Below are 23936 nucleotides of genomic sequence, written 5' to 3'. Positions count from 1 at the left end.
CATCTCAAACAAAAGATAGAAAGTGGTATTGAGTTTATTTGTTTAGATGTTTTCCAATAACTGACATATGTACTTGTGAATAAGGTATACATGTGTGTCACTTGCTCTGAGATGAAGCTGAATTTATTATTTTAGTATACCTACTTTGGCCAACTTTATCTAAACACAGCAGACAAACAGTTTGCAAAGACCCACCATTTATTCAGATATATATTTACAACTTGTCACGATCCAATTATTTACAAGAATCAGGAGGACATGTAAAACAAAATGTATAATCAGGAGTATGTAGAAATCACAAATATGGCACTGAGTGGTAAGAAAAGTGTGATCAGTCAACAACAATCATATGAAGCTTTTAGTGGAAAAGGGGATATTTGACTCCAGCTGTATTACATTTATAAGATATCAGAATGCAGAAATGCATTTTTGGAAATATATTTTTGGTAAGGATGTTCAGTTCATCAAAGCTGCAGGAGATCTGACTGCAAAGTAAACGCTGAGTAACATACTGCAGGTTCCGCCTTTACATAAAATGGCTGCTTTGACTTTCTTGCTATGCAGTTCTATTAACATGTTTACACAAAATGATATGCCTCCATATTGTTAAGAAAGAGAAACATACAAGTTGTATTTCAGTCCAAAGTGTGCATTTAAAATAATGCTGGTGAAGCAGCATGTGTGCTGCTCTGCTTTCAAGTAATGTACAGTATGTATATAGGCTATAAATCATTTCTACGTTCAGTTGAGTCCCACCAAGCAGTTCCAGCATGCCATTAAAGATGAGCATTGGAAAAAGCTTGTATCCTAATTTTCCAGTGAAAACTTACGGATCAAAACATTTAACACAACAAAAGAGGGTATCTCATCAAATAGGCAGATTCCTTAAAGGAAACACATCGGCAACAACGTACAAAAAAAAAAGAGGGAATGGCTGAATGGACACTGACATTAAGGTAATGTGCAAGGAATGACATCACACTCAGAATATGCTGAAAAACTTTTCCTGTCAAACTGCTTATGGAACAAATATCCAACATTATGGAGCACCATGAAGTAACAGATGTAGTTTGCACGTTTTTAAGGAAAAGTGCCCCCTCCAGTGGCTACTGCTTGACTAACAGTCCGTCATGACAGAAGTCTCTCTTGAAGATTAAAATATGAAGATTAAAGTGCTTAAGGCTGAGTTTTGATTTGGATGTCACATCTTCTGCTTTCTGTCAGTATGTATTATTACTTTTCTATCTCAATGACAAAACTCTTAACAACTGCAACTTTGCAAAGCATACAATACCATTCATATCTCTTTGTGATAATACAAGCTACTGAACTACCTCAGCCCCAACAATACTCTGCTTACAAACTGTATTTATCTGTAGAATATGAGCATAATGTCACAGATAGAAATTAATTCAAAGTTAATTATCTGTCTCTTTAAGTATATTTCAATAAACATTCAACAAAGTGCTAACCAGCCGAGTCACTTCAAACTACTTACTATTTTACAATTATTTTTTTTTAAATACCTAACATTAATGTAATACATGTAGAAGAGCCATTGTCCTAACGGTAGACAATAGGCATGCAGTGCATTTCCAGAATCACTTTTATCTTTGTACACAACTATTACATGCAGTGTTAACACTGCTGCTGTGAGACATATAAAACCAAGGCCTTTTTCTGAGGGAAGCACCACCTCTGGTAACACATCAAAGCTGTTTGTCCTGTGTACAAGTAATGACCCTCCTCATTTTCAGAAAAATAAAATAATCTGAAGTGGGACTTTTCCTTTGAGCCACTTCACCACCAAAGCTGCTTATAATTGTGTAAAGCCTTTGCATTGCATTTGTTTAATCTTAACTGTATGAAAGCTACAATACATTTTAGAAGTTGTGCTTCATTCAAAAATGGGGCCACAAATAACTCTAAAAATAACTCTACATTTACTATTTACATGTGAACAGGACTCTTTGTTTGGGACACAGCTGATTAATGTAGTTCCCTTCGGTGCTGGCGTCCAAACAGAGTCCTGTAGAAGAAAAAAAAACATGGGAAAAATCAATTAAATCCATCAATACAAATATAAATATGTATATGCCGCAACATTAATGGTGAAAGCTAATAGTGCTTACCTGGCACATCCTTCTTGCCCTTTGTAGTTTCTGTGGAGGTCTTAGGTAAACAAACTGCACAAAACAAGAGGAAGATGTATGAACCGATGCATTAAATGAAGACATTATGCATATATTACGTAACAAGACATGCACACGTCTCAGTGAGGACGTGCAAAGGGAGGGAACAGCACCTGGCACAAGCTGCTTACATGCATGGAGTCTAACGAAGGCCACAAGAAACACATCCATCCCACTATTATTTCTTTATTAATACTACAAGTGTTGCTGGTAATTAACCCTTAAGGCTGTAGTTGGGCACAGTGACTTTGGTAATGTAATACTATGTTCACCATCTTAGTCTAGCATGTTAGCTAACATCTGCTAATAAGCAGAGTACAGTTGAAGATGGTGGGAATGTCATTAGTTGGAAGGATTGTACTCAAAAGCACAAATGCCAACCTCATGGTGGCGCTATTGGAAACTTCAGAGGCTCACCAAAGTTAGATGAATCCCTTAGGAGCCATGAAAGCCAATTGTGCTAATCCAACCAACAGATGTTAGGGTATTTTACAGGACAAATGATCATTTTGACTTGATGATGCTAGAGGAAGGGTTAATCAAAGTAATTAAATGCACACTAAGGATAATATGAATGTTGATACTAAAAGACTGTACAATATTTAAAGTTGTGGAGATATGTCGCGGAGGTGATCTCTGTACCCATAGATCTCGGCCTCCGTTACGGGTTGTATAGCTTCATTGTTGTTGATTGTGTTCACCTGGTGCCCGTGTGTTGTCTCCCCCCCCCGCCCACCTGTGTCTTATTGGCCTGATTAGTGTGTGTGTATTTAGGCTCTGTTTTCCCTGTCAGTGGACTGGTAGTGTGTGGGAGATCCTTGTGGCTGGTGACTGTGTTCACATGAGACGATTGAGGCTGTGTCATGTACCACAAGGAGTAATAAATGCCCACACCGGGTTTTATTTGGACGTTCTGCCTCTGCCTCCTTGCTTGGTCGGGCCGCTCAACGGTCAGTCTCACAGGAGATATGTCATGTCTTGTACATTTATGCAGCTAAACATTTGTATTTATTCATTTCATATCAATATCAATAACTCCTGAGAGTGATGTTGTGCCTAAATGAACAAAATGTTGCCACCTACCAACTTTCTCTCACAGCTTCAATGTCGCTCACGAGATTCTGTGCTAAACAGATGCCAAAAATCTGAAAGAAAGATCAACAGTTTTCATTAGGTTAGTTAAAAGTCGACAGCGATGAGATATTAAACTAAACCGTTTGCATTGTTCCTCACCTGTAGTAATGCAATTCCAATGAAGATGCCTGCCACCACTGTCAGGTTCTCTTGAAGCCACTTTTCAAACTGAGGAACGCATCCTTTTATATAGATGAAGGTCCGCTGCTCAGAGTCCTGACAAAACATAAAAACATGTGTTACAGCCTGACAATCACCAGCATATGAAAGAGGTAGTTTCTACTTTGTTTATTCTTTTCAAAGTCCTAATACCTAATACTACTGGCGGCGATGAGGTGGGGATTTACTTAGCTGTGTAGCACTTGACAGCATAGTTATTTTTAATGGTAGCACATGATTCTCCTTTTCATCTTGTGGTCTCCTTCACAATAAAATCCCTCTGCACTAATGTTTCCTGGTTGTTAACACACTTTGCTCACAGTTGTTCTACTCTGACTGTTGTAAAACACTACTCGACTCTGGCTTCTAGTCAGATGTATAACCAAAAAAACAAACACAGGCTTTTCCCTATGTTATGCCTCTATGGAGAAAGAACATGGCTAATGATGGGGGAGGGGGGTCAAATCCCAGTGCATTGCTGCATCATGAGTAATACCATACGGCCCAAAGTGCTGATGGGGAGCCAGCTGCTGCGTTTTGAAGACTGTGGAGTAGTGAAACATACTGAAAGAGGAACATTGTGCCGAGGGTGGAGTACCTGATGACCTCATGCAGCCAAATAGAGGCTGAAAAAGCCAGAGAAATGTCTACTCTTCTTACTTTTGGGCGAGGCTCTCAATCTCTGTTATAAAGGAACGTTTCTGTTAAGCCACTCACCGGTTTGGCTCGTATGTCGTAGCCACACTGAGTGTTGATTACATCCTCCTGTGAAGAGAAGACAGTTGATGCTTGTACTTTTTTCGAAAGGTGAAGTCAAAAAACTTCAAATCCTATACTTGAAAGATGTTAAAACAGTAATGCTGCTTCTTTTCATTTAGAAATGTTTCACTTCCGAGGCTATGTGGAATACACCTGTGAAAACCTGCAAAGTCTTAAACGAGAGACTCAAAACTTGGATAAGAGTCAGATTTAGGTCACAAAATTGGGACTTTAGACTTCAGTGCTGTGATTCATTGTTGACCTGGTAAAATCCTGAAACATTTAAACAGAGAGCGACAGGCCAGCCTTGAATTGTCACGCAGAATGAATATTTAATTATTAAGCATATGCATGGAAGACATTACTTACACAACAGTGAAAGGAACATTTGGTGTTATGTTTATCTTTCCATTAGTCATCAAATCCCACGGAAAGCACAAAAAAAGCCTGATTAGCCAAAGCCTGATTTAGTATGTACTTCTCTGTGCCAGAAAGCTTAACTTTCTCTTCATCCTAATGCGCTGTGTGCCCTAAAGATACAAGACTTGGTCTTTAAATGCTGTATCATTTTCAAGGTCAGTAATCGGGGCCTTGTAGTCTTGTTAGAAAGACTTAAAAACATCTCTGATTGAACTTTAAAGTCCTATTCATGCTAATCTTTGTGTTGCTCTCAAAGAGGATGACCTTTATGGGACAGCGTGTGCTTTGGTCAGCATTTAAAAAAGACTCTTGTGCAACTTTCATTACTGTGAAGTACGCCTGTTCTGATAAAGCATGGACACTGTTGCAGTTCAAGCATTTTTCTGCCAAAAAAAAGTCTTGGTCAACGCAACTCCTCCTAGACGCTTTTCAACTTTGCTGTGCTGGCAGAGTCTGAGAGGAGTCAACCCTGAGGCCTCGACGTCCTGTTGGCCGGCAGCCATGATAGTTGACAGCGCCAGCCTGCCTTCTGGAGGGCGCAGATAACAAGGCTATGAGCTACAGGGAGGATCCTCAAAATTGTCCCTCTATCTAACGATTCAACATGTTAAAAAAGTGACTTACTCAATTTGTACTCCACACAAAAACACCAAATTACACCCATAGGCATGTTGTGTAATGCAGTAAATGGGGATAATTTGGCTGTGGATGAGAAAGACTGAAGTGTAGTGAGTTTTTGTGGCGACATACCGCAGGATCTTTGGTGCAGCAGGAAAAGGGCACTCCACATTTCTCACGACTCGGGTTTGTATCAGTGCAGTTAAAGTAGATGTTCAAATTCCAGTCGTCAGCTCCAAAAGCTCCACAACACTCCCACTACAAGGTTAAACAAGCAAAAAGAAACACACATGAATTCCAACAGTGTCCCACAGAAATGTTAAAAACAACACTGGAGTGAAATCAGAACTGAAGATAAAGAAACATTGCTCACGTATTCCTGGGTGAAGTCTATCAAGTTCTGCAGATCAATGTCGTCTCTGTAAGCCCGAATGTTGTTGTTAATGAAAAAGTTGAGCTGGTCCTTGATCCAATCCTTGAAGACAAAGGCCAGGATTCCTGCAGTCAGCTCCAGGAAGAAGATGATGCCCAGGAACACAGAGAACTAAAAGATATTTAGCAATTATTATTATTATTATTATTATTATTATTAGATTCAGAGTGGAAAAAAAACGGTATTTCTTCACCACGTGTTTGATAAGGAAACGTACAAATTTAAGCAAGAAAGAGTTTTCTCGCAGTGCTCCGATGCAACCAGCGAATCCGAGGACGAACATCACACCACCCACCACCAAGAAGAGCCAGACGGGGTCAAAGCCCCCCAGGTCTGTGATGGAGGAGATGTTGGAGAGAACACCCTGGAAAAACAAAGTGAAGGGTTAGAGGCTTAGAGTCATAACAAGAGAAATCATTTAAAATCTGATTGGAGACCACTATCTCGATGAGCTTGGCATAAACACCCTCCCAAAGTCAGAACTTCGGTTTTAAGTTGGTCGAACTTTTGGATCAACCATATTTGTTTTGACTGTGGTGGATAATTGACAGTGCAGTGGTTCCTCTGATGCGTTGCAGATGTAAAGCATTTAGCGAGTGATGCGTATGATGTTATGGCAGAGGGGATTAGTCATTTGTGTACTACAGATCAAACAAATAGGATACCACATGTTAATTGGTGAGCTTTAATGATGTTGTTAGGTGGAGTTTATTCTTAGCGGCTGCTGTTTCCAGCTATATATTTATCATACAGATATGAGACGCCCCAATCTTATTTTTTGCAAGAATATTTCCCCAAATGTTCCGACTTAAACTGTTCAACCTTAGTATTTTCTGGATCCATCTTAGCACCTGTTTCGATGTATTGTTATTGCTTATTTTGTCTTCAGTTAGTTTTGTAACTTGGCTAGTGAGCCCTTTTTATTTTTGGATTAATTAGGCTATATCATCTCATTTTGGCAAAGCAGTTTCCTCTATCTTTTTTTCTCTCCCGGTTATTTAATATTTTGTTACTTCTTCTTCATTTTACCCTAGACTATTACCTAACAATCATTGTTGATTGAATCTTTTTGGGGTTTCTGACTGTTGGTCAGACAAAACAAGACATCTGAAGACAATCACCCTTTGCTTATAGGATGTGTAATAGAACTTACTTACTTAAATAATATCATTGTGTTATGTTTATTTATATTTACTATTTACTATATTTAAGAAGGTGTGTTGCAATGTTGTTAGTTACACTTTATGTGCACCAACAGTATGACCTTCAACTCAGGTGAACTGAGAAAATCCTGATATGGCCTCCCCACCTCCCTAACTTCCAGAATGATCCTTTCATTATCACCAAGCGTCACCCCTCCCTTTCTCCTCTCTCGGTGTTAAATATGCAACCCAAACTCTATCCTTCGTCTTTCACTCTGCAGACTGTATGCTCTCTGTATGACTGACTGAACTTTCTTACAAGAAATAAAATACAACAAAGACAGCTGAATGGTTTGATTCTCTGTCCACATTTGATAAATACATTTCCACCATAGATGTTATTTTGGTTCATTGTTGACCAAATAGTTAATGATATAATCTTTAAAGTTTGTCAGTGAAATTCCTTACGAATAAATCTTACTGGACTCTCTTTTCACTTTTTCCACCCCTCAGCTGAGAAACACAATGAATAAATCTGTAAAATGCATCAGATCTGTTCTTCTTTCCATTGTACAGAGGGGCGTCCCACCGGAAATCATGACATTCCTTTCAGATTCAGGAAAGCCACTGCTATTATATCGTTCAGCCAGACGGGTGAAAGCACAGGAGATGAATGTAAATGATCTGCTTAGTGCGTGTATCCATAAGTGAAAGGATTTACACAATGAATGAATTAAACGTATTGTTTCACAGGGAGATAAGCCGTTAAATCACCTTTTCGTTCCATGCCCACAGCCCAATGCCGAGGAATGCCAATCCAAGGAACTAACAGACGGAGAAAGAAGAGAGACAACGGAGCAAATTATTTTGCGCTGACTGCAACATGTAGTCATCACACAAGCACAGAAGGGAAACCACAGAGAGAGTTTCCTGGCAGTGATCCAATAACTTAATATTTCTTTTGACAGTCTGCAGGAGACTCCCACATTAGAAAGCTTCTTCCAGCAGCTTGAACGCATTACGACTGTACAAGTTTCCACCCTGAATTTAAGACTCCAAAACCACATTCCAGGAGTTACAAAGTCAGGAATCAAGGTCAACATTACAATTAATTTAAATGTATAACATTTGATAAAAACTATAGTTGATCTATTAAAAAACATAATTTATTAGTAATTTAAGTAATCTAATAATGGGGATTTGTTTTACATTTTAATATTTGTTCCAAATACTGGTCAGCAGATGACAGCAGCTTGTGATGGGCATTTGTCATTTTTCTTTACAATGTATAAACTGAATGGTTGGTCAATTAATTTAAAAAAACTGGAGATTGAGACCAAATCGAATAAACAGGAAAAGCCTCTGATGTTTTCCTGGGTAAATTGTTACATTTATTTGTGTAACGTATTTGATGGCTTTTGTTGATCCGAAAGTGTAGGATTGAAGAGACCAAAATATCTGCATAAAAGATTCACGATTAGGTTTACACTACAGTAAGTGTTTTTGTGTAGGATTGTAAGACTGGCGTATATCAACAGAAGGTGAGTGTTATTTGGTATAAAAATGCCAATTTCTAATAAGATTAATAAGAATTCAGACAAAGAATAAACTAGCCCCATTTAGCAAGACTACACTCCAGAAAGAAAAGCTGTGAATTTAACTCTACATTTTGCTATTGTTTAATCCGTTGCAGAGGAAGGATGAACAGATGCGTCTGACACTTCCTCTGATGATATATGTATGTTGAAGGGAGCAGAGGGGTCACTGCCTGCACACTGAGACCCTCCGTGGGGCCGACAGGTGGACTTCCTCTGAAGGGCCACACACATGTTGGCTCCACTTACGTCACTTCAAAAAGGGACAGATGATATGAGGATATATTTTGAGACATGTGAGTATGTGGACTCTGCAACTCTTTCTTTGAATTTTCCTGGACATACGTAAGAGTCAGTTGACATTTTTCCACAGAAACATTTTTCCAGTATTGTAAATCAATGAGCCTGACTGCTGTTTAGCAACATTGGATTTTATTTAAATCACATCCAGGTATTTAATCCGTTAACAAATATATTTCTAAATGTTCTTGAGAATAGACACTGATTTCAAATGTACAGATTGAATTAATCAATCAACAGAAAATTAGGCAACAATTGATAAAACATGTAAAGTAGTGCTTGGTTCAGCTTCTCAAATGTAAGGATTTTATCCTTAGCATTGTGTAACATCATTGTAATTTGAACATCTTTATGTTATTCACTGTTGGTAAGTCAAAAACAAGGAATTGGAAAATGTCCCTTTGGACTGCTTTCTGATGTGTAGACACAACAGATAATCAAGAAGAAAACTACCACTGACACTCATGTCGGATAAAGCACCATTTATATTAGTGTCTATTAATGCATAGCATCACTAAGCCATCTGCTCTTCCTAATAACTCCTTTAGAAGACATGTTTTAACCTGCTTTTACACAGTTAAACCGTATCAGACCTCCAACCAGGTTCTGTATTCAATTGGTAACTGGAGGCCTTAAGTGGGATCTCCAGAAGTCACAATGGGGTTACTTGTGGGATTCAAAGCCCTGAAGGTGTCTGTTTCTCCTGTGATTTCCCTCAGTACATGGTGATGATCAGAAAGGGATTTGCTCCGACCAAACATTACTGACACCACATTAAAAAGCGCTCAGATGTAAACAAGTGATCACTAGAGCTCCCTCACACTGATGATGTCTATACAACAACAAAAGCTGAAGGGTGACAGTGCAAGCAAGTGCACAGGAGCTGTGCGCCCATAATGCAGGGGATGAAATCATCCCCATCATAAAAAATGGAAAGAAAGAAAACCGCTCTCGCTGAATTAGAAACAAGGTTGCTGTTGACGGAGAACAAAAGCATGTCATGTTAGTGAGTATTAAACTGAGGATATCAGGCCTAATGTCCTGAACACAGCAAACAAGGGACTTACCCAGAATATGATGTTGAATCCGAAGATAAAATACTTAATGCAGCAGCTCACTTCATGAGCCTTGAAATGCTTTCCTGACATCATTTTGGATGTGTTTTTGTTATCTTAAACGCCGCCCGCAGTGAAAAGGGAATTACATATATGGTCCTCTTATGTTTGACAGCCTGGCTGTGGAAACACCTTTTGGTTTTAAGGCTCGACAAACGCGCCGTCAATTGTTTTTGCGTCTAATAATAAACATCCTACTGTATCTCCGCGGACAAAAGGCGCAGGAGAAGCCGCAGAGCTGCGTTGAATCTGCCGGTGGGATATCAGTAGAGATATCCGGTTATTTCCGATATGGATCTCCAAAGGTATAACGGTGAAATAAATCCCCTGATATCCACCAGATTAAAACCGACGGTCTTCTATTTGACCCATAATCTAGACATGGCTGTTTTTTGGTTGATTTGTGCGGGAACCAATGAGAGTCTTCAGTGATCACAGGAGGCGGGACTTCCTCCTGTGCGTCACTGCCCTCGTATGACCATGTAATATAGTCACCATTATATTATAAAACACTTTAAAGTATTATTTATTCATTGCCAAATCATTTGACATTTGATAAAAAATGCGAGAATATAGCATTAAACTTTTATTCCCTTTTTGTGTAAATATAAAAATAACTGTTGTATAATACTTAAAAACTAACACACTTTATAATAGGTGATTGCATTTTATTCAAGCAGTTTTTGTTCAATATGACCTTTATTTTAAATGTTTCACAATATAATTTTCCAGATTGTATGTCTTCATGCCACTGTTATTTACACATTCTTTGACTGTCAATCAGGAAGTAAGGGAACAGAGGGAATTTTTTAAGATATTGGCTTATTTCACAATTAATGTTTGTTTTTTCTCTGTGTAATAAATCATGTAATTTCAATATGGTATTTTTTATATCAAACACTTTAGATCGTCACGTAAGTCAGCATGACTGCACAACTTCTGCAATTTATTTAAAAAAAATATGCTTCACCATGATATAAACCCCAATAGAATTAAAGCAGAAGGGAATGTATTAGATTTACACATCTGCAAATATCTAGTTCAGATCAGGCTTTGTTAAAAGCTTGCACTATATGTTCCTTCCTAATCTCAGTACAACCTGCCCGATGACCTGAGGATTTTTAAATCTGTGTTCATGTCTACAAAAATTGGTAAAATCTCAGGTTTAAAATGACTTACAATGTATGGGTTTGTGAATATCTTTTTTCCTTATATATTTTGTTCTTGTATTTTATTTACCGTATTATTTTGTTCCTATATGTATTTTACTGGGAAGCACATTGAGTTTATTGGGACTTCAGTGTACTGCACAGTTATATATAATTGTTTGTGTGTGTGTATAACAAGAAGTATGTTAAAGAGACTTTTATATGTTACTGAAAAGGGTTTCATTTGTAAACTGTACGCACATAAATCTGTACATTTGTAAAAAAAAAATTGTTGAAAGACACAAGAACAGTAATGACCCGGTTTATGAATTAAATCACTTCAAGGATTGATTTATGTCATTTTCACATCCTAAAACTGAAAGCAGATGAAGGTTACCTGTGCTGAAAAAGCTGAGAAAAACAACATAAGGTAGGTGTGGAAAAACGTTGCCCCCTGGTGGGTTGTCTGAGTCATTTTGATTCTCCATGCAAAGATACCTCAGTTTACATGACAGAAAGAAGCAATAAATAATTAATGATGAACAATATTTTTAAATGCAAGCATTATTCCAACATGATATTGTATGTGGTTTGTGAAATAAACACCAGCAATCATTTTAAGTATTGGCTTGTTTTATTGCATAAAATAAGACAAAAGTACTAATGTTCTCCTGATTTATAACACATATTTGTTTACAAAACAGGATAAATTATGAAAATAAATATTTCTGTGCAGTTTGTCTATATTGTCAATGCAGGCGGAGAAAGAAATGAGATTTCTATACAAATGTAAGTCAATAAAAAAGACTTAACTCATTGTTTTGAGACCATTACCATACCTCATGCCAAGACAAATATCACGATGCAGAGGGCAGCGTTTGCCATCCTGTCCTGTTCACACAAACTTTTTCAGAGGGATTCATACAAATGATCCAACATCGTAGATAAGAGGTATGATATCATTTGCAGCATAATAAAAGCATTCTGGTGCACAATATATTTGCTCACATTGTTAATACTGTCCCAAAAGTTTCCACTAAAGATAAAATAATAATTAAAAAAACATATTGGCAATACAAAGGTAATATAGTAATCATGCACTATCAAAAAACCATTCACCCTTCAAATTTGGCTGCACTTTACATAGAAAAATATACATTGTCTTAACAAAATACTTCAGAATCTCACAAAAATACTAGCTTTTTTTTTTTTTTTAATCATGAACCCCCACTAGTTATTTTAGCAATTTAAGTTCCCAGATGCCTCTGCAGGAGGGCAAGACTAACATAATATGAGTGAAGACAGCTTGAGGCAGTTTTCAAGAACATTTAAAACAATGGTTTGTGGTGAAAAAGCTTTGGTGATCCCTGACAATTAGGGTTTGTGTTTAGCTTTGCAACACCCATCATACTTCCCTTTTATATTCTACTTACATATGTTCTAACTGTTTCTGTCAACTGACACAAATGGTTTCTTAGGTCAGCAGTATTAAAACCCAATACATCCCACAACTTATATTTAATATGACACTGTTTTCCCCCATTTTTCCCTTAACACTGTCAGATACATCTCACAAGGACACCGTGTACCTTCTTTTGCTTTTGTAATCCATTATCCTGTCTGATTAAGGCTTTTTGCAGTTTTTAAAGTTGAAATAATATTTAGCACAATGTCTAAAATACTGAGCCTGGAATAAATAACCTTGAAGAGTTGAGGTGCCTGTTTGAAAAACAAAATCTGCATTGAAAACATCAGCATTAGAATCACTACATTAGCAAAGTTACAACATTGTAAGTGTGCAATTAGCCATTGGCTTTGAGAACCATTCTAGATTTTGTGCAAAATATGTAAATATTTCCTCGAATAGTCAAACCTAATTCAATTCGATTTCACATTCGCATTTTGTTTTTTAACTTTGGGATTTGGCAAATAGCAAAGGGTACCTTTTCATTCAGTTATGTTTGAATTATGTTTTTCATAGGAAAAAATCTGCATACTACATTGTTAATTAACATAATATATACAGGAGTATATTAAACACAAATATCATATACACAATGGCATGCTGGAAGTAAAATATAGCACACCAAATACATAAAGAAGTCTATGTGACAAAATGCTGGTCCACAAAGAGGGCAGGTAGGACAGCCATTACATGTTAAACACATGAGGCCTTGTGTTAAATACTTAAAACACTTCTTATGAACCAGCTTGTTGATTAATTGAGCATAGTTAGATTGGCAAAGCAGTACAATATGAAGTATTAATGCATTATGCATTAATCACAGCTAATGAATCCAGTTCTGTATTGTTTCTAAATATGCTTTCATAATGGCCAGACTGCACCTATGAGATGCAATACTTGTGTTTATAAAGGCAATACAACGCTTTATAATGAGGTTTTCTTAGTTACTAGAAAATGTACAAAATCTTCCTATAAAAGAAGATTGAAATGCATAATACCAATACTTACATGATCACATATGTAAAGCCTGAGAATATGTTTGGAACACTTTAAATCTTTCTTGGCTTTGTTACCGTGTTAAAAAATCACCCTTTGATCGTCAAGTTAGTTACTAATGTGTAACAGCTTTTGTTCTTTGACAGAGTTGCATAAACACTGCTGTGTAATGAAATCAGACAGGGACTGAAAAAAAAGAGAATTCCTCGCAGTCGGACCCAATGTGCATCACCCACATGACCCGCTGCCATGATCGATGCTTCCTGGTGAGAGGTGTTGAAGCACGGCCAACATAGCAGCAACATCGGGTCACTTTAAGTCACCTTGATTGCAGACTTCTTATGGACACAGAGAAAGTAAATGTAGGGCACGCCGATGAAAGCCCATTTCTCATTTGGCCAGAACATGATGACGGGTCCTCGCTCTGGGGCCTCAGTTGCAACGTCAAAGTAGGCGAAGCAAACACACCCCAAGTAGGACGCCAGGCAGATCAGGATGTGCCTGTAAGAGCAATGAGTCTGAATAAACAAACTGGCTGAAAAAAAAGCTCTGTAAATATATCCAGGTGTTTGTCTGTAATTTGGTCTTTAAAAACTAATTATTTTACAACAAAATGGACCCAGTCAATCAACTTTTTCTGATATTTTGCTGAAATAAGATTTCTCATTCCATTTTTCTTGTTTCTAGGACAGTAATCTTCCTTCTTTCGTGTTTCAAAACCCACATATTCATTTTTAGAAGACTCTTGAATCCAGTTGATTTCTATAGGAAATATTTACAGTTATTTTTCAACTTCTTGTATGTACACACTATGGTATATAGTAAACAATGTTTAGTTTTTTACCTATCTCTGTTCAGCTTTGTAGTTATGTATGTCTATATCTATCATTATGTAAATTGTTTAGTGTGTAAGTTAACTGAAACCCACAGGAACTGGACTATTTATTTTATGCGAAAACATAAATTGTCCATAACTTATAACCTTAACAACAGAAAACTACACTGACTCTAGTGTTGTTGTTGTTGAGCTTACCAAGCACAGTGTAGGTAGGGAAAGTTGACAGATGACCACATCTCACAGAAGATCCTGTCACTGATCCAGCAGAGCAGAGCCAGCGCCCACCAGATCCCTGATACCAGACCTAGCTTGAACACCCGGGGGTTCTCACACCTGCAGAGACACAACAGAGCACTGAGAAACATGTTCAACTGTGAAAGCAAACACAAATATACACAAACACAACATTCTTTTACTGGCTGTGTCGTCCACCCTGACTGGAGTGTTTCATATTCACCACTGAGATGTCCTCCATACCAAGATGTCAGGACGTTTACTTTTAGATAAGGGGATTATTTTCTCTTTCTTTTTGGAAGGCGACAGAACTGTGATCCAAGTACAAAGTACTCTGGCCTCTGCACAACTATCTATTTGGACTGTCCAATGACCTACAGAGACATGTGCTAATCCAGACTGCTGCTGATAAAAACTATTCTTAGTCATGTCCTCTTTAGACACATCAGTTTAAACCCTGAGACAGACACTAAGACAGACACAGAGACAAGTCAGACTCCATAGACTGTGTTGTTTATGTTGCAGCTGTTAGTCACTGTGACCCAGTTTGTCAACTTACCTTAATATGTGTACCGGATGAAGAAGTAGAATAAAAAAAGTCTTACATTTGAGTCATTGTTGTTTTGATAAGAAAGGAATGTTGAAAGCACAACAACGGACTTGTCTAAAGTGAAGTAGCAGCCATTATGTCTCTGAGACAACGGAGAGAGAATTAAAGACCATGCTTTCATCCTTAAACTACCTAATGTAACTTTTCATGAGTATTAATAAGCAACCAGTTTCTAAGCATGTATTTCTGGTCACATGAGGAAAGAATCTCACACCCACTATCCTTGAGTTCATGTTCACACTGATTAATGAGGGAAATGTATCTCTCTAGGCACCTTTATTTGTATGTTACATACTGCACAGTCAGGGTTGGTCATTCTCTGTCAGTTCATCATTATAAAATTACCCCAAATATTGTCAACTGAGTGATTATTATTATTATTATTATTGAAGAAAATATAAAATGCAGTGCAACATAAATACAAGTAGAGAACACTAACAAGGTCAGTTAAGTGTCTCAGTAAACATGAAATATATATTTTCTTTGTAACCAACATGAACCACCATGAGCTGCTGGTCCTTACAGATGCTGAAGCAGAAAACCTTCAGAGTATAATTTATACACAGTCTCTCTTTATGTGAAGTAAGTCAACTAATTAACCAACCAGGAAAAACTATGTTACATAATTGAACCAGAGAAGGAGCAGAAGAAAATGGTGTCACAGCTGCTCAACAGCAAGAGGAAGGACCAAAATAGATGGCCAATGATACGACTTCCCACAGGGGAAAAGGCTATTAAAGTCAATATTGTATTATTCTGTGAAGTGTTTTGATCGATGATGTTCAAGTGGGAAGAAAATTCTGACTTTTAATCAGGAAAAGTACTAAGCCAGCTATAGGCTCAGGAACTGCCTCTACATGCCAGAAGTATGACTACCTAAAAGTAGGGAAACACTCCTTCCTGCTGACAAACATACACTCACACGACACAAACCGTTCACTGCACAGCTGGATATCATCTCAAACAGAAGCATGAAGATAAAAACATGAGTTGAAAAAAAAGGGCTTCTCCTTAGAGGCACATGAGCCTCGGTGAGTGTTTAGAGAGTTTGAGTGTTGGAAGCAGAGATAAGTGAAGGAAAGGCCAGCCTGTCTATCTGGGGTGGAGCAATGCTGAGAGCCTCCTCTCCCCCGAGGGAAAAGAAAGGAAGAGGCTCTATCGGATCAGCAAAACAAAGCCTGATGTTTATCAAGGACGCTGGAGGTCTTAAATTATATAAAGGCTTAGTTTGCATGTTATATGGCTCTATTGACAGGACAGATTAACTAAACCACTTAATTCCGAGTTAAACTTGTAAGTTAGCATGCCACATTGTTAGTTATATGCGATGTTACATAAAAAATGGTCTAGCTGAACCAGGAAGGCAGTCTGTAAACTATGCTCACAAGAGTTTGTTTTAATTATTTTGTCTTTGTTTATCAAATGAAGAGGAGAGAGGGCTAGACAGAGAGAGCAGTGACATGCAACAAAGACCCACAACCGGAATTGAATCAGGGACAATGCAATTACAGTTAATGTTACTGGCTGCTCAACCCCACTATTATAACCTTCAAAATAAATCAAACCTTTCCTTTACAACAATGTTGTCACAGAAAGGAAACGATGGCCACAACTACAATAATAAGTCTGAGATCAATCTATTCTTTTAAAACCAGGCCAGTATCAATAGAAGATACAGTATTTATATTCTCTGATATGTATCTAGTATATAGGAATGTTTTATACTGGCTATTTTTTACTTTGTGGCTATTTTTAACTAGTGTAAAAAGCCATGCAAGACAGCAGCGTTACATAACGGGCTTAAGCCAAGGACAGATAGAGTCCTTGACTTAAGCCCCATTACATGAACTCATGAAAATAAATAACTGGTATAGTACAGTCTGTGCATGTATCCATAATTGATTTTGCAATGTAAAAATAAACTGCACACATGCCAAAACTTATTTCTCTGACATGTTCACTTATGTTTGTTTCATATCTTGTCCTTTATGATTCACCTTGCCTGGTATTATTGCTTTAACACTAATGTAATATTTGTGTTGGAGGTCCTATACACCGGACATATTGTTCATGTCCAACTGGAAGATACTGGAATAGGGGTCAACAGCCGCATTGTACAAAAGCAAACAACAACAAAATATTCTGAGGCCAAAAGTCCATTAGCTGGGGCCACAGGAATTCTCTCCCAATTACTTTAGCGGAACAAAAACAAGCAGCATCGACAGATGAATGGCGGCGGCAGGAATTTCAGGAATTCCTAACAGGTTGAACAATGGATGACTTAAAGTTACAAGATTGACGGTGGTGAGTAAAGGATGTGGGAAACGGAAACAACAGAGAAGCTCGACATGGCTGTGACGGAGGAAAGCTACACACACACACAAACACACAGGGGCGTGAGTGGGTGTTGTGTGTTTTCAGGAACATTCTTTCACATCATAATGACCTATAATTAGCTTGGACCAGACAACATGTCATCAAAAGCACAAAGTACAAATGGACAAAGGTGTAATGTTAAAGTGCTGTAGACTGCAGAAATGACATCTTGTTGTCACTGATACCATCATGCCAACGTATCTACTTAATATAACAGCAGTTGATTTGACTGACTAATCAACTTTGAGCCACTGACATGGACATTGAGAAATGCTGCCGTAACTCTTAACCTAGTTACAGCCCAAATGTAGATTCATGCATCACAGAATTAAAACAGGTTGAAGTCTTACCTAGAATCTATACTAAGAAATATTAAAAACGTACTAACAGCCAGGAATAACCGCTGCTTAGCCCACATCAGCCTGCTTTTTGGATAGTGGTCAAACCCACTCACATGAAGGAAACTGTGCTGCTTACACATGCAGACACGACAACCCAACAACGCACAATCCTGATCCAGCATTGTTCTAAGAATCACACAAAAGGAATGAAAGTTGGGTATGCTAATAATACGATCACACTTTTAGTCAGTCGATACATTTAAATGATAAAATGGAGCTGGATTTTTTTCTCTGCTTCGTAAATGCAAGCGTAAGAAGAGTAAGAAATAGAAACTTCTCAGTCGGAGAAACTCTTCTTTTGAAACAGCCCCGACATCCTTTTCCCATTTATACTCTACATTAAAACTGGAGCTACGTTGGTCCCTGATCAAGGCTGCACATTCACCTGCCCAAACTCAACTTTGCATTCAAATAAATAACGTTAACTAACCTTTTTAGCTCAGTAATAAGCAGCACAGTGCAGGGGATGCCCAGAGTCATTAGAGACAATGAGTTGACGACAGGTTTAACAAAGGCCAGCCCAGTGGTGATCCCCGACAAGATGCCGATGACCACTTTGAACCTCGACCTAAATGGAAAAGCAAAACAAGTCAGAAAAAAAACAATTGCAACAAAGACAAACACTATGTACAGCATTGTGAAACTCAGAAAGAATGTCTGGAAGCTCTTTCCAGAAATGACTATCCAGACAATAAACAAGATGCACTCAGCTACACAGGGGGCTTTATTAAGTGACAGCCTGAAGGGAAAGAGCAGCCATGATGGCTCTGTGACAATGGAAAGAGAAGTAAAAGACATGTGATGCAATTTCTACTGGAGTCAGCTATCTGGGACAGGCCTATAATTAAACAGGGAGTCATAGCACATTATGTGACAAAATACAGAAGGGGCCAAAAGACAGCTCCACTAAACATGCATTTCTACATGAAATATAAGAGAAGAATTGACGTTTCCCTTGTTGTGAAACACAAAAGTGGAAACAGCTTTGCTTCCTAAAACGTGTATGTAGCAAAACCACTACTGTATCAGACATGTCTGACTGTGAGTGTGCAAAAGTACAGAAGTCTACATACCGATCCCTCCTGAACATCTTGGGTAGGTATCTTTTGGGGAACCACATGGCGATGGCACACATCAGCACCCATAAGATGGCCAACTCGTCCAGCATCTGGCCGAGGAAGCTGAGTGTGGCATGGAAATATGTTGAGCCAATACCTGAAAGAAAGAGACACAAACACACCAGTTATTTGTCAGAAAATACAGATGTCGTCTCAATTTGGTAAGTGTGATAGGAAGCTGGAATAATAGGTGTGTGTTTCTTTAAAGAACTATTGATTTGATCAGTGTTTTCTGTCCATTTGATTAAAAGGAAAGTCCTATAGATATATCAGTTCACACTAAGCAGTTTGTTAGCTACTTTTAAATTGTTCCATTTTACTGCGGACATATTCCCATTATCATATATCAAATGAGAAAAGTGATGTCAAACTAATGTGAAGTTTTACCTCTAAATAGGATAACTTCAAACAGATTAGATTAAAAAAAAAAAACATTATAGTGACATTAAACGTTTTAAGCACAAAGGTGACAGGTAGATTACAAACAGATGAACAATAAATTGATATCAGACTTTCTATAAATAACAAGTGGTGATATTATTAACATTATATAAATATGAATGCATTGTATATAATAATAATAATAATAATAATAATGCTACCTTTCCAAAACGTATTTCACTTTGTCGTTATTGTTGGTTTCGTCTCTTTTTTGGCAATTAAAGCAAGAATGGAAAAAAACATAAATGATTTTAGAGGCTCTGGATTATTGACACACTATTATTACAATCATGATATTTCATTTTTTTTAATATCAGTAATTGTCAGCTTTATCACAGCACCTCTGCTTGGAAACCGGTGTTAATGTACGGGGGGGTTTTGAGAGTCTGTGGAGGATCAGCCCGAGCCCCTCTGTTATCACGGCCCTGCAGACCCTCCATTATCACAATAATCTGTGATCAAAACAGGAGATTCCTACAGTTTAACTAAATTCTTATCCAAAGGTAATTCTGAGTCAGACGTTGCTGATCACGACAACCTACCAGTGTATCTGTAAAGTCAAAATAAACGTAAACAGAGATCGCCTGAATGTTCTGAATTAAATGTTATTATCGGATTAGTTGATCGACAGACAAATGGATTGGTGATTGTTACAAAACTGATATGGCACGGTTTAAGTATTTTTCTTTCCAAACATTTCAAACATTAATTGGTTAAACCTTTTGGAATGTAAATATTTGCTTTAGCTCTCAGTCTTCTAGGATTACTAGATAATGTGTAGGATGGGAAAAAACATTCCAAGACATCCTATTTGACTGGATTAGGAAAACTGTTCATTACCGTCGGACATGTTTCTGATTATACAATGTGATAGAGGATTATTTGACTAGTCTCCTCCTTCTTATAATGTTCAACTTCTGTCCTTGCCTTAGTTTTTCTGTCTGTACAGACCGCAGTCATTTGGCTTCAGGGCTTTAGCGCCTTATTGTATAAAGATTAGCTGGCTGCTGTCTTCTCAGCTCTCTTAATCCGCTGTGGGATGACCTCCTTCTCAATATGCATAAAGCAAGGTGCTCTCCTTTAGGTAATGAAAGGACTAAAGATGCCATGTTTCAGAGAGTAAATCTTATCTGACCGAGGCCCTCTGGAGCCTTGTTCTTTGCATGAAATGCAACTTGTTTTTCTTTCTGATTTCTTTCTGTCTGTCTGATTACCTAGCTGGTTCGTGTCACTATTGTGTCTGAGAAAATGTCTTCCCAAAAATCTTCGGTGTCTGACATCAATTCAAAGCTCTCCAATGTCCTCTTTGTGTTTCCAGTTCTTTGGTCCAAGAATTTCATCACACAATTTATTCAGATAAATAATCAGCAGATAAATGTAATAGTAATATAAACCGATACTGTTTATGATGAGGTAGCAGGGAATTCAGTCGTCATAAATGTTACAAACTCAGCTGAAGCTAAAACTAAAGTAAAGCAGCTGACTGTTGTCTTCACACTTGAACCTAAAGGGTTGTTTTTCTGCTCGAGTCAAAGGTCGTCCGAACTCGGACACGGTGGTGAAGAGATGAACCCATGAAACCCGCCTAACAGCTGCGAAAGTTTTAAAAGCTTCCAGATTCCTAACAATGGATGCAGTCAGAGCTACAAGGCCACATATATGAGCATTTGTTTGTTGGAACAACTGAAGAGTGAAAAAACAGGCTGCTCTTATTATAAAATATATATATTAAAGCTGTGCAGTCCAGAGAGAAGCAAATGACCAGTAGTTTAAGTTCAGTTATGGAAAACCCATCAGCTATCACCCATTAAGGCGCCCTCTCAGGAACATGGGGGGGTCTGTTAGGCTATCTTTGCTGACAGTGCAAGAAGGGTGTTTTTCTAACAGCTAAAGAAACAAAACACTGTAATCTTTCCAGGACTGCACTGGTATTTACACACAGTGGCCCCATTTACAACCGATTTAAATTTGTCAAATCGAATTAAATCTAGCGCAAAAGCCTTATTCATCCTACCCATGAATAAGGCCAGTCATGATTAAGTGTTTTTCTAACGTAGTAAATTGATTCAGGACAGCCTAAAGCCTTAACTGAGGACAGTGAAGGAGGACATAGCTGAGGAAACCTACTGTGACCCAACAGTGTTCCTGTTGTTCTTTGAGAGTGAGGGCCCCTATACATAGAACTCATACATCGTACTTTTTATATGTACTCCAATGTTTGTCATTTGAGAGGGCTACAGTTAAAGTTATATTTCATTATAGACTCATCTGCACATCATTTTCTCAGTTTTATATTGTCAGAGAATACTTAAAATTTTATTTTACAACATTCTGAGCCCGGTCTTTAAATAGCTTTGTTTTGTGTAACTAAAAATCCCAAACTCCAACATATGTAGTTTTTTAACCTGTTTATAAGTATTCAGGTTATATTCAATATTGGTTTATCTCCTGATGTATTTTTTTTATTAATAATTTGGTCTAAAATCTAAAAAATTAGTTGTGTAAATGCTGGTCACAATCTAATCCAAAATAACATATTAAAATGTATTGTTTTGTCCACAATATTCTGTAGTATAATAAAAGACTGTCAAACTAATGTTCCCATTTGAGAAGCTGGAACCAGTGGCTCTTTGCTTTATAAAAAAAATAAAAAGGGTCACGGTTTTTTTTCCAAGTGATTTTTTGAATGTTGATATCAAACAGCTAAAAGTGGCAACAGCAGTGTGTTGTCTTTTATAAGATTATTAAAGACCACACTATCATTATATAAGAATAATTAAGCCGTAGTTGCATCAGAAATAAAGCATGCGTGCAGCGTGCTTTTTGTTACATTAAAATAAATGGAATGAAACACTACACTGACCATTAACAAAATGTAAATATTAGTATTAGTTATATGATTTGTCAGCTGAAGGAAGTTGCAGTGAAATTAAGAAGATGGAGGTCTCCCATAAAGCTGAACAGAAATGGTTATAAGGTCATCTCACAGAGTCATCATACAGTGTGGCAGCCAGACAACTTACCAACCACAACTAGTAGAATCCATATGAGGTAAATCCCACTGTTGAAATGTGTTGCATACTGGCGGAACAAGCACATTAATATGGGCGGCAAAACAAAAAACAAAATGTTGCTGATCTGAAATGATAAACAAAAAGGAAAAAACTATGAGCAAAACATTATAGTTGAACTGATCGTGAGGCTCAATGACAACATGCTGGTCAGAAGTTGATCAGCATGGGCGTCGCTGGCCTTTAACCAACTTGACAGCCGGTGGAAATAAAAAAAACATTTTTAACCAGATGCTGTTTACAATAAACATCATGATGCTGAAGCTGAAAAGCAGTCCAAAGAAGTCCAATCTGTTGAATGTCAAAACAGCCAGCTATAGCTAAACTGAGAATAATAATACAAGCTATAAGTAGGCAGTGCAATACAAAGAAAAAAAAGCCAGAAAAGCTGCGGTCTAGTTAGCTTTGACTGTACAAACAACTGTATTATGCAAACAAAAAGAAAGCAAACATCGTTAGGTAACGCTCAAACCGACCGTGTTGTAAAACTCAGCGATGCTGGGGTAAATTAGGTAATTGCCTTCACACCAGTCCACGTCCGAGCTGCCAGCCTGCAACTGGTCCCAGAAAATCAGATTAACGTTACTCATGTCTGGACTAGTTCTGTCCGATGGACGGTGCAGGAAACTCTCCTCCGTCAGAGATCACGAAAACACACTAAAGCTCACTATCTCTCGGATCGCTGCTCATACGCTAGATTTGAACGTTTTGAGAGCTGACATTACGACGTGATAAAACACAATAAATTGAGCTGCATTTTAAAGCCTCTGTCCTTTCACAAAGCTCCTGCTTGTCGTGACGCTCGGCGCTGTGGACACTGACAGCTGCTCTGTAGCCAAAGAGTGGTAACGCGCTGCGAGAGGAGTCACTGCTGCGCGCTTCCGGCTTCGGTCACACGTGATCACAGCAGCGGCCTTCTTCATTGGGGTTATTAGCGGATTGCAAACTAACTTTTAAGGTGCATAACGCCACCTACTGTACAGAGAGTGTCGTCTCATGGCATTATATTATCTCAATACTCATTCTAAACAAAGATAAACAAATATATTTATATATTTGTCTACACAAATGTGGATAGAGAATCAAACCATTCAGCTGTCTTTGTCGTATTTTATTTATTGCAAGAACGTTCAGTCAGTCATACAGAGAGCATACAGTCTGCAGAGTGAAAGACGAAGGATAGAGTTTAGGTTGCATATTTAACACCGAGAGAGGAGAAAGGGAGGGGTGAAGCTTGGTGATAATGAAATGAGCATTCTGGAAGTTAGGGAGGTAGGGAGGCCATATCAGGATGTCCTCAGTTCACCTGAGTTGAAGGTCATACTGTTGGTGCACATAAAGTGTAACTAACAACATTGCAACAAATCTTCT

General features: G+C 37.9%; 2 protein-coding genes across 3 annotated transcripts; both read right to left on the bottom strand.

Annotated features, from left to right (window-relative positions):
• Nucleotides 1-180: 180 nt before the first annotated feature.
• On the bottom strand, nucleotides 181-10255 carry LOC104950293 (tetraspanin-5). Of its 2 annotated transcripts, XM_010776789.1 has the most exons (10): nucleotides 9820-10254; nucleotides 7632-7682; nucleotides 5933-6079; nucleotides 5656-5826; nucleotides 5415-5540; nucleotides 4203-4250; nucleotides 3426-3542; nucleotides 3276-3337; nucleotides 2133-2186; nucleotides 181-2029 (listed from the first exon to the last, which is right to left on the bottom strand). In XM_010776789.1, exons 1-9 carry the CDS (start codon nucleotides 9901-9903, stop codon nucleotides 2174-2176), a joined length of 819 nt encoding a protein of 272 aa, XP_010775091.1. In that variant the 5' UTR covers nucleotides 9904-10254; the 3' UTR covers nucleotides 181-2029; nucleotides 2133-2173. The 2 variants fall into 2 exon arrangements, with proteins under 2 accessions (XP_010775091.1, XP_010775092.1); XM_010776790.1 differs by lacking the exons at nucleotides 181-2029; nucleotides 2133-2186 and having other exon boundaries at nucleotides 3272-3337; nucleotides 9820-10255.
• A 1923-nt stretch (nucleotides 10256-12178) lies between these two features.
• Nucleotides 12179-23426, bottom strand: acer2 (alkaline ceramidase 2). The gene is made up of 6 exons (XM_010776788.1): nucleotides 23042-23426; nucleotides 22518-22632; nucleotides 19009-19150; nucleotides 18366-18503; nucleotides 14510-14647; nucleotides 12179-13977 (listed from the first exon to the last, which is right to left on the bottom strand). Exons 1-6 carry the CDS (start codon nucleotides 23153-23155, stop codon nucleotides 13791-13793), a joined length of 834 nt encoding a protein of 277 aa, XP_010775090.1. The 5' UTR covers nucleotides 23156-23426; the 3' UTR covers nucleotides 12179-13790.
• Between the last annotated feature and the right edge of the window lie 510 nt (nucleotides 23427-23936).

Source organism: Notothenia coriiceps, unplaced genomic scaffold, assembly GCF_000735185.1.
Source record: "Notothenia coriiceps isolate Sejong01 unplaced genomic scaffold, NC01 NC01_scaffold00017382, whole genome shotgun sequence".
NCBI lineage: Eukaryota > Metazoa > Chordata > Actinopteri > Perciformes > Nototheniidae > Notothenia > Notothenia coriiceps.
This window is presented reverse-complemented; position numbering and strand designations above follow the sequence as displayed.